We start from the raw sequence: 15,457 nt of genomic DNA on the forward strand, positions 1-15,457 counted from the left end.
TGTTGCAGAGACAGATTGACTTGCACTCACACTCCTGGCCCTGTCTGCAACCCCATTCTCCCTGCCTAGTAAGTGCAACAACACCCGTTGTAATTGAGAAAACCAGCAGGAATTTACATTTCAGCCTTATCTAAAACATTTCCATTTAGCAATGATGGATTCGCTGTCGTCTCTTGTGTGAATGTTTGTGTGTATGTGCGTACGCACACGCTGAGCAAAGACTTACTGTATATTAGTTTTGAAAGTTTGAGATGGATGATGAAGTGATTGATTAAAAAGAATACAGGAGTGTATGTAATAAGACTATAACATTATCAAACCACTCATTCATGACAGAAATATGATTAAGGAGATTGCAGTACTGTAGGTCTATACCCAGTGTAGTACATCGGTACATGGAACAATGGGTGTAAACAGTGAAGGATATGTAAAATCATCACTGTATCGTAATGAACCAAAGTGATGTGACCACAAGCAGCCCTATCTAACCATATTATCCAATCATAGCAGTCTACTAAAATAACTATACATTTCATGTTGAATAATGATAGCTCTGAGAGTGTTCCCTTTAACAAAATGTATTAGATGTGAATGCAGAAGGGAATTGGGGGAACAAAAAAGAACACATGCTTGATGGGCTCAGACTCCTGGGGTTGAAATGATATGGCCTACACCTTGTCTTCAACTGTATTCAGTTACTCTGATCAACCTCCTGAACTACCCCCCTCCCACTTTCCTCCTCGCAGAGCCCCGGCTAGACTATACCAACCAATTCCTCTCGAAGCCAAGGGGGACTCTGCTGCAGTCTGTTGGCAAAACCTTCACGTTAGACACGTGTGTCCTGCCAAATAGAGCTTGAATTTTAGTCAGCCCTCTTTTTGTATTACCTGTTAGGCTGTGATGAGATGTATCCCGTCACATGTAGTGTCCTTGATGCCCAGGCTGTGCTCCCCTCCCCTCGGTGTGCCAGTCAGGAGAGAAGGCTGAACAAAGCCATGATAGAAGAGCTGCTGGGAGAGTGAAAGAACTGATACTCTCACTGACTGTCGCCTGGACAACCGGGCACAGGAGGGAGGGAAGAGTGAGAGAAAGGGAGAAAACAACAAAACATAATTGTCATGGTGGCCAAGACTCATTGAGGAACATAAAGATCTCATAAGTCTTGTATCAGAGAGGCTGCACAAAGGTGCAGACGCTCTCCCTAGTGGAACTAGAACACTGAACATTAAACAGAGATCAACAGAGCGAATCAAGTGAACATCTGGAGAACAAGTTTGAAATGAAATTGTTCAGCACAGGTTTGCATCCTCAAAGGACTCCATAGGGCTGCACATCCCGTCAGTTCATACCTCTACTCCTCAAGCTCAGGTAAGATTCTCCGGCTTTGCCGTACTCTGCAGTAAATGGAGCTCTCAGGTGGATTGAGAAGTTTCAGAGACCTTCGCTTGCTGTAATGGGATGGTTTTATTTTTTTATCTGTCGTCAAACTTCAAATGGCTCTGTAAATCTCCAGGCAATCACTCTTCTTCTGCAATCCCCCACCATCTCCCCCAGGTGTAGCAGCAGTAGTGAGATTTCAGATTTGGGTTTATGGTACTTGCATGTGTTGAGGGGGTCATTCGTGTTTGCAAATATCAAACAAATTACTATCATTACAGTAGGTACAAATGGAGCATGAGTGTAAGGTCTTTATACTTGAACTATGCTGAACCTTTATATCCTAGGGATCTGTGAAGAATAGAGGCATCACCCTCAGTGATTCCCCTTTAGTGATATACTCAGTGCTCATACATAAGCAAGGTCTGTCGTCTGGCACGCTGGGCTGAGATTAATGTCCCTTTTAAATGATGTTGCATGGTCTGTGAATTTAAACCATGCTGAATCTGTGGGGCAGGAGAAGCTGTGAAATCCATATTGGATGAGATTGATCCTTTCCCAAATGGGGGAGGGGAGGAGGGAGAGCAGACTGGAGCATAACCTTTCTTACTGACAACAGCTAAAAATAGTATGTATGTATCCTCCTTACCCCCACCTTTCTAGACACTTGTGCACACACACAGGCATACATACGCATCGTCACATCCCCAGAAAGCAAGAAATAAAAGCCTTATGTGCCTCTTAGTGAGGGTGCGTTGGATGGCATGCTAGGAGTGTTTAGAGTGCCACATCAGATCCACAGGAGACTAACACTCAGCATAGACAGTACAGTACCAAGAAAACCACACACTGCCACACAACAGCAATAGTCACCACCTGGCATTCAACCCTGGGCTTTGGTGCTTCACATTCCAAAGTCAAGCCAAAAAAGCTAGCATTTGGTCTGGGAGGACAGTTCTATCTTTAGTTCTCTAGAAAGTTATTTACATAAGGATATTAATTCATCTTTCACTGCATTCTTTTTTAAAATAGTTGTATCAGGGTAATTGGTATGTCACAGCATTGTAAATAATGTACAAAATGTTCAACCTCATCCATTGAATTTGTCTTTGCTGAGGAAAATCTGTAGTTGAAAATAACCTATAAATTCAGCTGGGCAGTGTCTACAATATGAGTCTAAAAATAAATGACAGACTAGAATGACAAAGTTCCAGAATCATGCTGACTGAACATTTTGAGGATGCTTTTGTTGTCCATAAATCTATTTTTTTCCCCCACCTGCACAGCATAAATTGACTTTCTCTGCTCTCAAGAATGAAGGAAAGGTTAAAAAGTTGAATGATTCTGGAAGCTTGTTAACACATTCCTAATTCTCGCTTCAGCCTTTGGAGTGTTACCCTGCAGTTGAGGCTTCTCTAATAAAGATATTGTATGGCTGGAAAAGCGGCGCGGCTGAATTCGTCAAGAAGGGAAAAGAATGTGTCAGACACCGATTATTCCAGGAGGCATTGCAGTAATCTGCCGGGTGGTGGAGGGAGCCAGGGATGCTCTACTGTACATCTATGTTATGTCTGTGTAACGGTGTTCTCAGCAAACGACCATTAACATGAAATACACAGCTCTGCTTTAATAGTACAGTCTGCATAACTGAAGAGTGGTGTAAGTGTGAGGGGCCAGCATGGTGTTTCACCAGAACTGATCAGCAATTCCAGGGATGTGGAAACAAACATGGCAGATACGGAAATGTACAGAGCTAGCTGATTTTAAACTGCCTTGAATATTACACTTTCACACAGGACATCATCCATCATTTGTTGGTGTTGTAAGGAGTTCCATTTCCCCTCTTTTTCTCCCTCTCCTTTCCCCTTTTTTTCTCCCTCTCCCCTCAACAGACTGATCCTGTGTCTAATGAATTTGTCCTCTGCAGACACAGATGTTCTCCCAGTGCAGACAGATGTTGAACTGCTCTGTTCTCTCAGTGAGGGTGTCCATCTCTGCTCTGAACAATGGCATGGCACAGGGTGGACTCATTGTCATGGTGATCTCCTTGAATAGACTGTATTCGTGACTATGTGCAGGTGCAGCTGCAAATGTGTACAGATGGCTAGCTACTATGGCTGATAACAAATCATAATGCCTATTTCCGTTCTTGATCAACGGCCATATGTTTACCAAACAAATTAACAATCGATTCAAATACACTTCTTATCGGAAATGTAAATATTCAAGACCCAGGCTGAAGAGCGATATGGAAATTATGCACCCACTCTTTTGGCCCCCCCGCCCCACCTAGATGACCCTGGAGCTAAATTCTAAAGATGGTAGATGACTTGCCAATTTGTCATTAGCATTATTATTGCCACTTGAATACCAAGTTACTGCAGTATCCTGTGTTTGCAGAATACCAAGTTACTGCAGTATCCTGTGTCTGCAGAATACCAAGTTACTGCAGTATCCTGTGTTTGCAGTGGAGTGAAAAGAGGAAGGAACAATAGCTTAACACTATCAGAAGCTGTCTATCACCAGGGATAAAACCCCTCATATTCCACCTCTCGCTAACATTCCACACGTCTCTCCACTCTCCGTAATTAGACAAGTGAGATTATTTAATTTGCTGAAGATCAGCCAAACCCAAGTCGACTGCTGGTGTGGACAAAGACGCCACTGAGCACTCTAGGGGAAATATTGTTTTTTGCACACACACTGAAGGAATGAGTGAGAGGCATGAAATTACAGCCAATACTCTCTAAGCCCCCAGCCTTAGTGTTCAGCATATTAAACTGGCAGACCGGTACACTGCTTTGGGCCCTTGAGACAAGGTCCATCTTCTTCCTAAATTCTCCCCTTGATGTTTCTGTCAGCTGAATAAGAGCCCTGTGTGTCTTGGCTATTGAGGGACAGATTCAATGGCTGTGCACTTTCTGGCTGTGTACTGCAGAATACCCTGCACCACTATTATGACTGCTCTGTAAATCACCTATAGTTTATGTCTGTTTTTCTGCCCAAGGACAGGAGAGAATTTACATTCGGAGAGTGAGTGATGATGAAGTACTGTGTGTGTTTGTGACAGGTGCTCCAGCCATGGACTTAGAAGACGAGACGTTGTTATTCCAGAGCAGCTGGGATGCTGAGGAGGAAGAGGAGGAGGAAGGTGGGGAGTCAGATACACAGATTAATGGGAGGACCAGCACCACTGGAGGCAATGGGGTGTGGGGAGCGGTGGGCTGGGTCTACACACAGCCCTGGGTGAGTGGTGTTGTCCTGGGAGTTGGAGTTTTTCTCCCCTGTGCCCTCTCTGCCTACATGTTCCTATACTGCCCCCCATTGGACATAGACCTTTCCTACAGTGCCTTTGAGGTTCACAGCCACTTCTCCGCTGAGCGGTTTGATGCACTCACCATTGCCATAAAGACTCAGTTGGGGTCCTGGGACAGACGCAGGCGTGACGTGGACCCCTATGACTCCACCGCTCTACAGGAGCTGCTGTTGGACATGCTGGCTAGGCAGGGAGATGGAACATCCAACAGGACATCACATGGAGGGCTGAACTCGAAATCTCTGAAAAAAAACTTGTTCAAAAGAGTAGTTATGGAACAGAGAGGAGATGCCCTGAGTCAGCAAGAGACTGAGAGGCATGGAGAGGCTAGGGGTGGTAAAGTAGAGGTAGGAGAGGAGGATAAAAATACAACTAATTTAGGAAATTCTGAGAGTCGTGAGTCCATAGCAGGAGAGGGCGACGGGGACAGTGATAGATCTCAGACTAGGATGCGCAGGTTTGTCCCCAACTACTCATACCTGCAGAGCCAGGCCCTGTGGAGGATGGAGCTGGTGTTTGTAGCTCAGGGTGGGGGGAACAACAACATCTTCACCCCAGAGCGTCTCCACACCATCCACCACATAGAGCGCCTGCTCATGCAGCACCCCCAGTACCAACAGTTCTGTTGGAAGCCTCTGGAAGTCCTGAGAGACCTGCCCCTGGGCCCCTCCTACTGCTCCCCTCCAAGCTCCCTCCTCTCCTACCTCTTCCCCAGTGAACGGGGAGGCAGGATCTACTACGACGGCATGGGACCCAACCTGGCTGACATCCATGGTGAGTCTGATGTTTATAAAACTGGGCAACTTCTGTAGGTACAGTTGCTGCTCTGCATGATTTAGTAGTGAGCTCTTCTGCTTGAAAGAGATCAAGCAGAATATTAAAGGGGGCAGGCAGCGACGTTACCACTTTGATCTTCACTTGTGTTTTTACTCCCAGGTGCTCTGAGTCTAGCGATCACCCACCCACAGTTCTACTGGTATGTGGATGAGAGTCTGGCCCCTGACCGGCTCTCCTCCTCTCTCCTGCGCAGTGAGATCCAATTTGGAGCTCCGCTGCCCTCTTACTGCTCCCTCCAGGACCGGCCTGAGGAGCAGAGAAGCCGCTTCAGGAACTTTGTGGTTCAGTACGCTGACATCCTGGCTCAGCAGTCCACCAGGTGGGTTATGGCTTATGGGCCCTCTGCCAATGCTGATGATACACTGTGTGCTGTGTAATCTTTAAAATAACCACATTCTAAAAGACATAAAAGAGCCATACGATGAACTGATGCTGTTTTTAATTTCTCACAAGACTTTGACTTTGACCAATTGTAATTAAGCACAATCAAAGAGTCCCTCCTTTCATGACACCCACATACTATTCTTTCATTCTCTTGTCGCTGTCTCCTTATCTCTGGATTTGTGGGATGCTAGCCAGGTGAAGGTGTTGTATGGGGGCACAGAGCTGTTTGATAACGAGGTGAGACAGACCTTCCACAGAGACATGTTGCTGGCGCTGATCAGTGGAGGCTGTATCACTCTGCTGGTCTATTTCCTCACCTCCTTCTCAAGTAAGGTCCCATGCACTCTCCCACCTGCATTAGATACAACATGCATGTTATTGCAACATTTCCTATAGGTCATATGCTGTTATACATGGTATCTGATAAGCTAGCATCAGTATAGTATTCTTATTATTTTGATACCACATGCATGAGGTCTCCCAGTCAGTCACTTTGGTGTGTCTCTACAGTGTTCCTGACATTCTTTGGGCTCACTAGCATTGGTCTGAGCTGCCTGGTGGCTCTTTTTCTCTACCATGTGGTCTTTGGGGTGAGATACCTGGGCATCCTCAATGGGGTTGCAGCCTTTGTGATCATTGGCATTGGTGAGTGACAATAGGAAAAAATACTAGAATTTCTCTCATGACCAAACTAGTTGAGAAACAACATCTTTGTTACAGATAACATCCAACTCTTTCTTCTGTTTCCCCTCTCCGTGGTCTCCAGGTGTGGATGATGTGTTTGTGTTCATGAGTACCTTCAGACAGGCTTCCCACCTAGTCCATCCAGTCCAGAGGATGGTGTACACGGTGAAAACAGCTGGCCGGGCAACCTTCCTCACCTCCTTCACCACCGCAGCCGCATATGCTGCCAACACCTTCTCACAGGTACTCAGAATTATTGTCAGTCCATATTGTATTATCCTTCCAAAGGGAATGCAAAATAAATGAATGGCTGTGAGGTGGAACTGTCTGTATATGTATCAATATGAAAAGCATTATGTAAATGTGTTGAGGTCTTTTACCCTTCCAATCAGATTCCAGCCGTGCATGACTTTGGCCTGTTCATGGCCCTCATCGTCAGCTGCTGCTGGCTTTGGGTGTCAATCCTCATGCCCGCTGCCCTGTGTATCTGGACCCAGTGTATTGACCCCCAGGAGAATTCCTGTCTCAAATGGTGTGATCCCATCTTTCCTAAATTTTGTGCTAGAGAACAGTGTTCCTATTGTTGTGCTGCTTGCCTTTTCATTCTGTTTTCCAATTATGAACAAAGTGTGGTTCTAAAGCTGTATCTCTCTGATACGCTTCCTCTTAAAGGTGGAAGGCACTTGCAGGACTGCCAGTGAGCCACAGTCCTTTGTCAGATGAGGATGAAGATGTGACCCTACTGTCAGTGGAGATGGAGCCAGGTGAGATCCATATCTGAACAGAGATAAATGAATGAAGGGCAAAATAATGAAAGGTAATAGAGTCGCGACACCATTCAGCCCCTCTCTCGGTCTCTTCCTGTCTCACCCAGGCTCCTGTGACACAGATGTAGATGCAGCCATTCTGTCCCTGTCAGTGGAGACTTCTCTCTCACCACCAGAGCAGGGAACTTCAGGCATGGTCAGCACTTACCTTCAGTGGGCTCTGAGGCACTGGGTGGCAGAGCTAGCCGTGGAGAACCGTAAAGTCATTCTAGGTAAGGGCTCTGTCTGTCTGCAGCGTTTGGGAGGACCACCATATCTCATGATGCCCATATTCCTTTTTCAACTTTTATCAGCAATATCCATGAGTTTTGTATTGTCTATCCCTGAATCCTCCTCACAGAAACGCTATTTAATCATATTCCTCTCCCCTCAGTGATCTCCCCCATCTCTTACTGACCAGTCTGTGTCTTGCTGCAAATAGGAATCTACATCCTGGTCCTGCTGCTGTCTGCTGGGTGCTGCTGCCTCCTGCGGCCGGCCACTCATGCCCCGTTACTGTTTCGTCCAGACACCAACCTCCAGACTCTACTGGGACTGAGGAACAACCTCAGTGCCCAGGGCATATCCTGCCACATGTGCTCTGGTGAGATGTCGCCATCAATCTGTGTGATGGAACCCAGATGGGTGTAAAGTAAACTGACTCCACTACTTTAACCTTTCTAGGACACACGTTCCGCTAACGGAACCCCCCCACAACATTCCGCTGAAAAGGCAGCGCGGGAAATTAAAAAATATTTTTCCGAAATATGTAACTTTCACACATTAACAAGTCCAATACAGCAAAGGAAAGATAAACATCTTGTTAATCTACCCATCGTGTCAGATTTAAAAAAATGCTTTACAGTGAAAACACAACATATGATTACGTTAGATCACCGCCAAATCCAAAAAACACACAGCCATTTTCCCAGCCAAAGAGTAGAAATAGAAATAGAAATAGAGATAAAATGAATCACTAACCTTTGATGATCTTCATCAGATGACACTCATAGGACATCATGTTACACAATACATGCATTTTTTGTTCGATAATGTGCATATTTATATCCAAAAATCTTAGTTTACATTGGCGCCATGTTCAGAAATGCCTTCAAAATACCTGGAGCAATTGCAGAGCCACATTCAAATAACAGAAATACTCATCATAAACTTTGATGAAATGTACATTTTTCACATAGAATTAAAGATACACTTGTTCTTAATTTTAACCGTTGTTTCAGATTTCAAAAAACTTTATGGAAAAAGCATAGCATGAAATTATCTGAGACGGCGCTCAGATATAAATAACATTTCTCTGCCATGTTGGAGTCAACAGAAATTACATCATAAATATTCCCTTACCTTTGATGATCTTCATCAGAATGCACTCCCAGGAATCCTAGTTCCACAATAAATTGTTGTTTTGTTTGATAATGTCAATTATTTATGTCCAAGTAGCTACTTTTTACACATTTCCAAACGCTCGTACAAGTCCCGCATAACGTCGGACGAAAACTTCAAAAGGTTATATCACAGGTCGAATAAACTTGTCAAACTAAGTAGAGAATCAATCTTCAGGATGTTGTTATCATATATATCCAATAACGTTCCAACCGGAGCATTCCTTTGTGTCTGTAGAAGTTATGGAACGCAAGGCGATATCATGTGGAACGCGCATGACCAGGATCTGGAAATCTGCCAGACCACTGACTCATTCCCCTCTCATCCGGCCCCACAACACAGCATAAACTTAATTAAACGTTCTACAGACTGTTGACATCTAGTGGAAGGCGTAGGAAGTGCAAACAAATCCATATCTTCGTGGGATTTGAATAGGCGATGAGTTGAACATTAACCAGCCTCAGAATTTCCACTTCCTGTTTGGAAGTTTGCCTGCCATATGAGTTCTGTTATACTCACAGACATAATTCAAACAGTTCAAACTTCAGAGTGTTTTCTATCCAATAGTAATAATACAATGCATATATTAGCATCTCGGACAGAGTAGGAGGCAGTTCAATTTGGGCACGCTATTCATCAAAGTGAAAATGCTGCCCCCTATCACTAAAAAGTTAAAGCCAAATGAAACTCCCCAGTCCTGCAACTGTCTGGCTGTAAATGTCTTTAAGCAACATTTCAATTCATTTTAGACTGGGATATTAATTTACAGTCGACTCTTGGTAAGAGCTGACTCCATTGCATTATTATTCTTGCTATGGGTATTTGCATATTCCAGTTCAGTGCTCACATTTACAACACTCCCAGGACATTGCATATACAAGGATAATAAGCTCTGCCAATCATTTAGCATTGAATCGAAATGTCCCCTGCAGGTCTGTTCATGGAGAAACCTCATCTTCTGCACAGCCCTACCCATACTACCCCCTCCGTGGCTTGGTTTCACCCCCATGAACATACCAAAAGCACTTCAAACTCAACTCTACGGAGCCCAATCACACCAAGCACTTCCTCCTACACAACAGGTACTGGATAGTATGTTAACATATCAAAATAGGATCCACATGAATATATCCCTGGCAATGTTCTGTCAATGTTTGAATGTGTGCCTCTATTAATCTACTGCGTATACTACTAATGTATCTTTTCATGACAGGGCCTCTGCTGACTGTGTATGTCTCTAAGATGGATTTAGGCGCTTCTATCACTCTGTACCGCTTCTCTCTGAATACTAGCATGCCCTCGCCTTGGAAAAGCCTCAGTCCTAGGAATGGAGAAGTTCCATCTTTTCAGGTTAGATGACCCCAAAATGAAAATGCGGTATTACTGGGTTATGATCAAATATCTAACTTCTGATAATCAGCTTCATCATATAACTTCTGGTGTCTCTAAACAGGCTTACGTTGAACCTCACAGCAACTTCAGCACCCACATGACTGTGTGTGTGTCCCACCCCAGCCCTCGCTGGATGATCACTTCCCAGTCATGTGACCCGCGCCACGGCTGGAAGTCAGAGTTCAGCTTCTATGTAGCATCGGCTGAGCAGCAGCACAGCAGGTAAAAGGAATGACGAGGGACAGATGGAGGAATAGAGAATAGTCAAGCTGTTTGTGGTCAAACTGTTAACACAGATGTCCTTGTGCCTCCTAGGAGGCTGTATTTTGCCCAGCACAAGCTTAGTCCTCATCCAAGCCGAGTGTGTGCAGAACCACCTGGTTGTGTGATCAGCTCCGGGCCTGACGGACCCACACGGGCTACTTCTACACACCGCTCCCCACAGGTAAGAGCGGGAGAACATCTGGAGCCAGAAGACATCAGGGAACTGCATGAATACTGAAATAAGAGTGTACTATGAATTGTTCCTTATGAATGTGATGGAGTCACCTTTTTCCTAATTTGTACCTTGTTTCAAAGATTCCACCTCAACGAAAAGGTCCAGGACCTCCGGTTTTAACCCCTGTAGTGGAGGTGGCTGTGGCCAGCCAGCAGTCCGTCCTCTGGTTGACACTGGTGCCATGGTGTTTGTGGTGTTTGGAATACTGGGAGTCAACCGCACCCAACGCACAGACAACCACGTCATTGGGGACATGGTGAGGGGCCAACTGCGAGACAATAAAGATATGAAGGTGTAATTTAATAATCAATACTGTTTTAGTGGTATTCATTTGCTTTAAAATTCTCTCCAAAGGGCAGTGTGATATTGGATCCAAACTTTGATATCTTCCAAGAGATTGGTCATCTCTGCCAAATCTGTAAAGTCATCAGTGCTAATAAACAGCTTGTGAAGCCGGGAGGAGCCCAATGTCTACCCTCCGGTACAAACTGCACAGGCACAGTTTAACACATATAACAGCACACATACACAAACCACGTTTGATAGGAGTTATGTATTCTCTCTCTCCCTCTCTTCAGGCAACAAACTTTCTTTTATCCTGCCCTTACTCCACCCAGACTGCCACTCACTCCCTGAGCCCAACCTGTTGCCAGGCCAGCTGTCCCATGGGGCCGTAGGGACACACGGTGGCAGAGTGCGCTGGCTCTCCATGGCCTTTGAGTCTGTGAGTGCTAGCCACTGTTGTACTTGGTGTATACTACCACCTATAATGTAGCGATATAGCCCTGATCTGTGCCTGTAACTGAGCACATGTATTTTTCATCTGTCTGTTCCTAAGACCACCTACAAGGGGAAATCCTCTTTCCAGACTCGCTCAGACTTCCTCCAATGGGAGACTTTCCTACTAGAGCAGCTCTCAGCTCTCCCAGAGTCCTCTGCTCTACGGAGAGGTTTCCAGACCTGTGAGCACTGGAAGCAGATTTTTATGGAAATCATAGGCAAGTGGAGAAGCCGGAGGACATGTTCAATACCCAGGGCACAATCAAATCTTTTGACTGCCTGTCGGGCAGCTAATAAATATATGTAAATGATTATTATTTCAGCCCTTCTGGGAATGTAACTTTCCTGTGCTGACTGACTCCATCCTGGGTTATATGTAGGTGTGGAGAGCGCCCTCTGCAGTCTGCTCCTGTCCCTGGCCATCTGTGTGGCAGCTGTGTCTGTTTTCACTGCCCATATGCTTCTGCTGCTGCCAATACTGCTCACCATTATGGGTAAGACACTGCTGTCAAGCCTTTATTTTTATCAGGATGGCCCAATGTGAATAGACTGCATAGAAAGGTCTCCAATAATTAGATACAATGAAATATTGATGTGTCATTGGGTATAATGTAAGAGGCAGTCATTAACTGTTGTAATGTACATGCTGTATGTTCTGTGGTTTTAGCCGTGGGAGGATTAAGGGGCCATCTGTCTGTCAGTATGTGACTGTGATCTCTTGACCATATGCAGGGGTCATCTGTCTGGTGGTGGCCATCATGTACTGGCTGGGCTGGGAGTTGGGTGCCGTGGAGGCCATCTCTCTGTCCATCCTAGTGGGCTCCTCAGTGGACTACTGCCTGCACCTGGTGGAGGGCTACCTGCTGGCTGGGGAGACCTTACCAGCCACACCAGAACACACTATGGTACGTTCAACACAATCTGATATGCATCTATTATTGGCACATGAGGAATTGAATTTACATATTTTATATTCTACTGTTAGATAGCCAAACTTGGTAAATGAAGGATTTGCCTTGAGTATATACTGTTTACTTAAAAGTGACTCTGTGACGAATGCCACCGGGTTTAATGGAATAAGCCTGAGGGTTATAATGCATAATGCATTATATAAATCTGTTTGTATTCTCAGGATCTATCAGCTAAAAGGCAGAGACGGACCCTAGACGCAGTGAACCACGTAGGAGTTGCCATAGTGTCCAGTGCTGTCACCACAGTCATTTCAACCATCCCTCTCTTCTTCTGTGTCATCGTGCCTTTTGCTAAATTTGGTCAGATCGTGGCCATAAACACAGTAGTGTCCATCTTGTTCACCCTGACTGTGACAGCAGCCATGTTAGCCACCATGGGCCCTGCCAACTTCCACAGGCCTCCCGGTGCCGTGCTGAAGGCCAGCCTGGCAGTACTGGGCACCACAGCCTTTGGCGTTGCGCTGTGCTGGGCAACTAGGACCAGTCCCTGGCACACAGTAGTCACCATGTGACCACAAAAACTCAACCACTATTGTTACCTCTGTAAGCAGAACTAAGAGGCTTGGTCTAAACCTCAGTTTAGTATTGTTCTATACATGCAGCTGGAAGGATTCAGATAAGTAAAAACATCTTGTTTGAGTAGACCATTCTTGATGTGGATAAAGTTGAATAATTTTTTTACCAAAAGAACAGAATGTGGTCTCTTGAGAATAAATAGTCTGCAGAATAGGCTTTGGTTTCTGTGGATGCAGCCTACTGCTCACAGGAGATTACAGTGTTGATTTAAATACTGGTTGGGTCCACAATGTTCTATTGTCCACATTACTTTGTTCCTGAGAATATTTATTTTTTCTGAAAATTACTGGCTTCTCTGACCTGCTGTTAGCACTAACCTCATCTCTGATGGTTGGAAACCACACTTTGAGGTCCAAGAAGACAGGTGTTGAATCAACAAAAAAATATGAATCATTGTCATGCACTCCCTTATTCCAGTGATAAGCCTATCACTCACATCACACCTCTTCACTTGTCTGATTGTTCAGAAGAGAACATTGCGAGTCAAAAGAGTATTCAAGAAAAGGCCAGTGTAAATTGGGAAGATTGTAAAAACTGGGATAAAAGGTGCTGTACTTTACTGGCCTCACTCTTGTCCAGTCTACATGTGTAGATCTTAGATGTAGTGTGAGATATCCCATCGGGTACTTGGTCACCTCCCTGACCAAGGAAGGCCCTTCTCCCTGATTGCTCAGTTTGGGTGGCGGCCAGCTCTAGGAAGAGTCTTGGTGGTTTCAAACTTCTTCCATTTAAGAATGATGGAGGCCACTGTCTTCTTGGGGACCTTCAATGCTGTAGGCATTTTTTGGTACCCTTCCCAAGATCTGTGCCTCGACACGATCCTGTCAACCTCATGGCTTGGTTTTTGCTCTGACATGCACTGTCAACTGTGGGACCTTTATATAGATGGGTGTGTGCCTTTCCAAATAATATCCAATCAAGTTGATCATCTCAAGGATGATCAATGGAAACAAGATGCACCTGAGCGCAATGTTAAGTCTCATAGCAAAGGATCTGAATACTTATGTAAATAAGGTATTTCTGTTTTTTTACTTTCAATAACCTGTTGTTGCTTTGTCCTTAGTGGGTATTGTATGTAGATAGATGAGGTAAACAATTTAATGAATTTTGGAATAAGGCTGTAACATAACAGAATGTGGAAAAAGTCAAGGGGTCTGAATACTTTCCGAATGCACTGTACTGTATGCTGCTAATAACACACACACTTGGGAAATGTTTTCCTTCTCCTGAGGCTACCTACTAACACACTCCTTGAGTGCTGTAACATTCGGTGGAAATAGAGCAGTGATTTGAGGAGCATTTCAAGGAACGGATATTGCAATTCAATGAACAACAATTGCAATTCCACAAACAATGCCACAGACAGGAGTAACTCAACTTTAACATCTGATAAGGAAATGAAGGACTAACCACACATACCTGAACAAAAATGCTAAGAAAATGCTAGACCTCTCATTATGGTTCAAATGTACTGTACATTTCTCTCTAAGGCCTAGATTCAATCAGATCAACGATAGCGGACACCCTGATGTTTTGGAGGTGTGTGAGGTCGAACTGCATACACTGCCCCATTCGCATAAAAGGTCAGAATGAGAAAGTGTAGGCTATATATAAATAATTACACTCAAATTGACAAATCAAACTAAATAATGAGAATTTCTATCATCCTAATCGAGGTGTAGATTAGGCCTACATCTCACGTTCCAGTGTTCGAACTTGTAAACAAGACTGCATGGGATTTCTGTTAATGTGCCTCTGTGCAGCCAATGACAATGTCTGCTTTACATATAATGCACTGTCAAGACAACAGCTATGCAGAGTCTGCAAAAGCAGATCTGATTGAATAGACCCCGAAGCAATACTGTGGTATCTTCATGCACTTTAGACGTTTGACCCAAGTTAAACAATTTAAAGGCAATGCTACCAAATACCAATGGAGTGTATGTAAACTTCTGACCCACTGGGAATGTGATGAAAGAAATAAAAGCTGAAATAAATCTGTCTCTACTATTATTCGGACATTTCACATTCTTAAAATAAAGTGGTGATCCTAACTGACAGGGACTTTTTACTAGGATTAAATGTCAGGAATTGTGAATAACTGAGTTTAAATGTATTTGGCTAAGGTATATGTAAACTACCGACTTCGACCTTATATACTGTATTCTGTTCTACTGTATTCCAGTCAATGCCACGCTGACATTGCTCATCCTAATATTTATATATTTCTTTATTCCATTATTTTACTTTTAGATTTGTTAGATATTACTGCACTGTTGGACTTAGGAACACAATTTTGCTACACCCGCTAAATATGTGACCATTGGAAATGACAGTATGTGGTCAATTTTTTTTATTTAACTAGGCAAGACAGTTAAGAACACATTCGTATTTACAATGACTGCCTACCCCAGATGACGCTGGGACAATTGTG

The 15,457-nt window shown here is 44.2% G+C and overlaps 1 protein-coding gene across 1 annotated transcript; it reads left to right on the top strand.

Annotated features, from left to right (window-relative positions):
* Positions 1 to 820: 820 nt before the first annotated feature.
* Positions 821 to 15,020, top strand: LOC129853552 (protein dispatched homolog 3-like). Its single transcript, XM_055919706.1, is given in 22 exon segments — positions 821 to 1,368; positions 4,448 to 5,467; positions 5,630 to 5,849; positions 6,106 to 6,242; positions 6,425 to 6,559; positions 6,681 to 6,841; positions 6,991 to 7,130; positions 7,271 to 7,362; positions 7,473 to 7,637; positions 7,847 to 8,008; positions 9,738 to 9,887; positions 10,019 to 10,155; positions 10,259 to 10,419; positions 10,513 to 10,607; positions 10,610 to 10,642; positions 10,777 to 10,952; positions 11,051 to 11,177; positions 11,275 to 11,420; positions 11,535 to 11,694; positions 11,857 to 11,970; positions 12,209 to 12,381; positions 12,609 to 15,020. Coding segments are annotated over 21 exon segments (4,044 nt in total). The 5' UTR covers positions 821 to 1,368; positions 4,448 to 4,458; the 3' UTR covers positions 12,960 to 15,020.
* The last annotated feature ends 437 nt before the right edge of the window (positions 15,021 to 15,457 follow it).

The sequence above is a fragment of the Salvelinus fontinalis genome, chromosome 4 (genome assembly GCF_029448725.1).
Source record: "Salvelinus fontinalis isolate EN_2023a chromosome 4, ASM2944872v1, whole genome shotgun sequence".
Classification (NCBI taxonomy): domain Eukaryota; kingdom Metazoa; phylum Chordata; class Actinopteri; order Salmoniformes; family Salmonidae; genus Salvelinus; species Salvelinus fontinalis.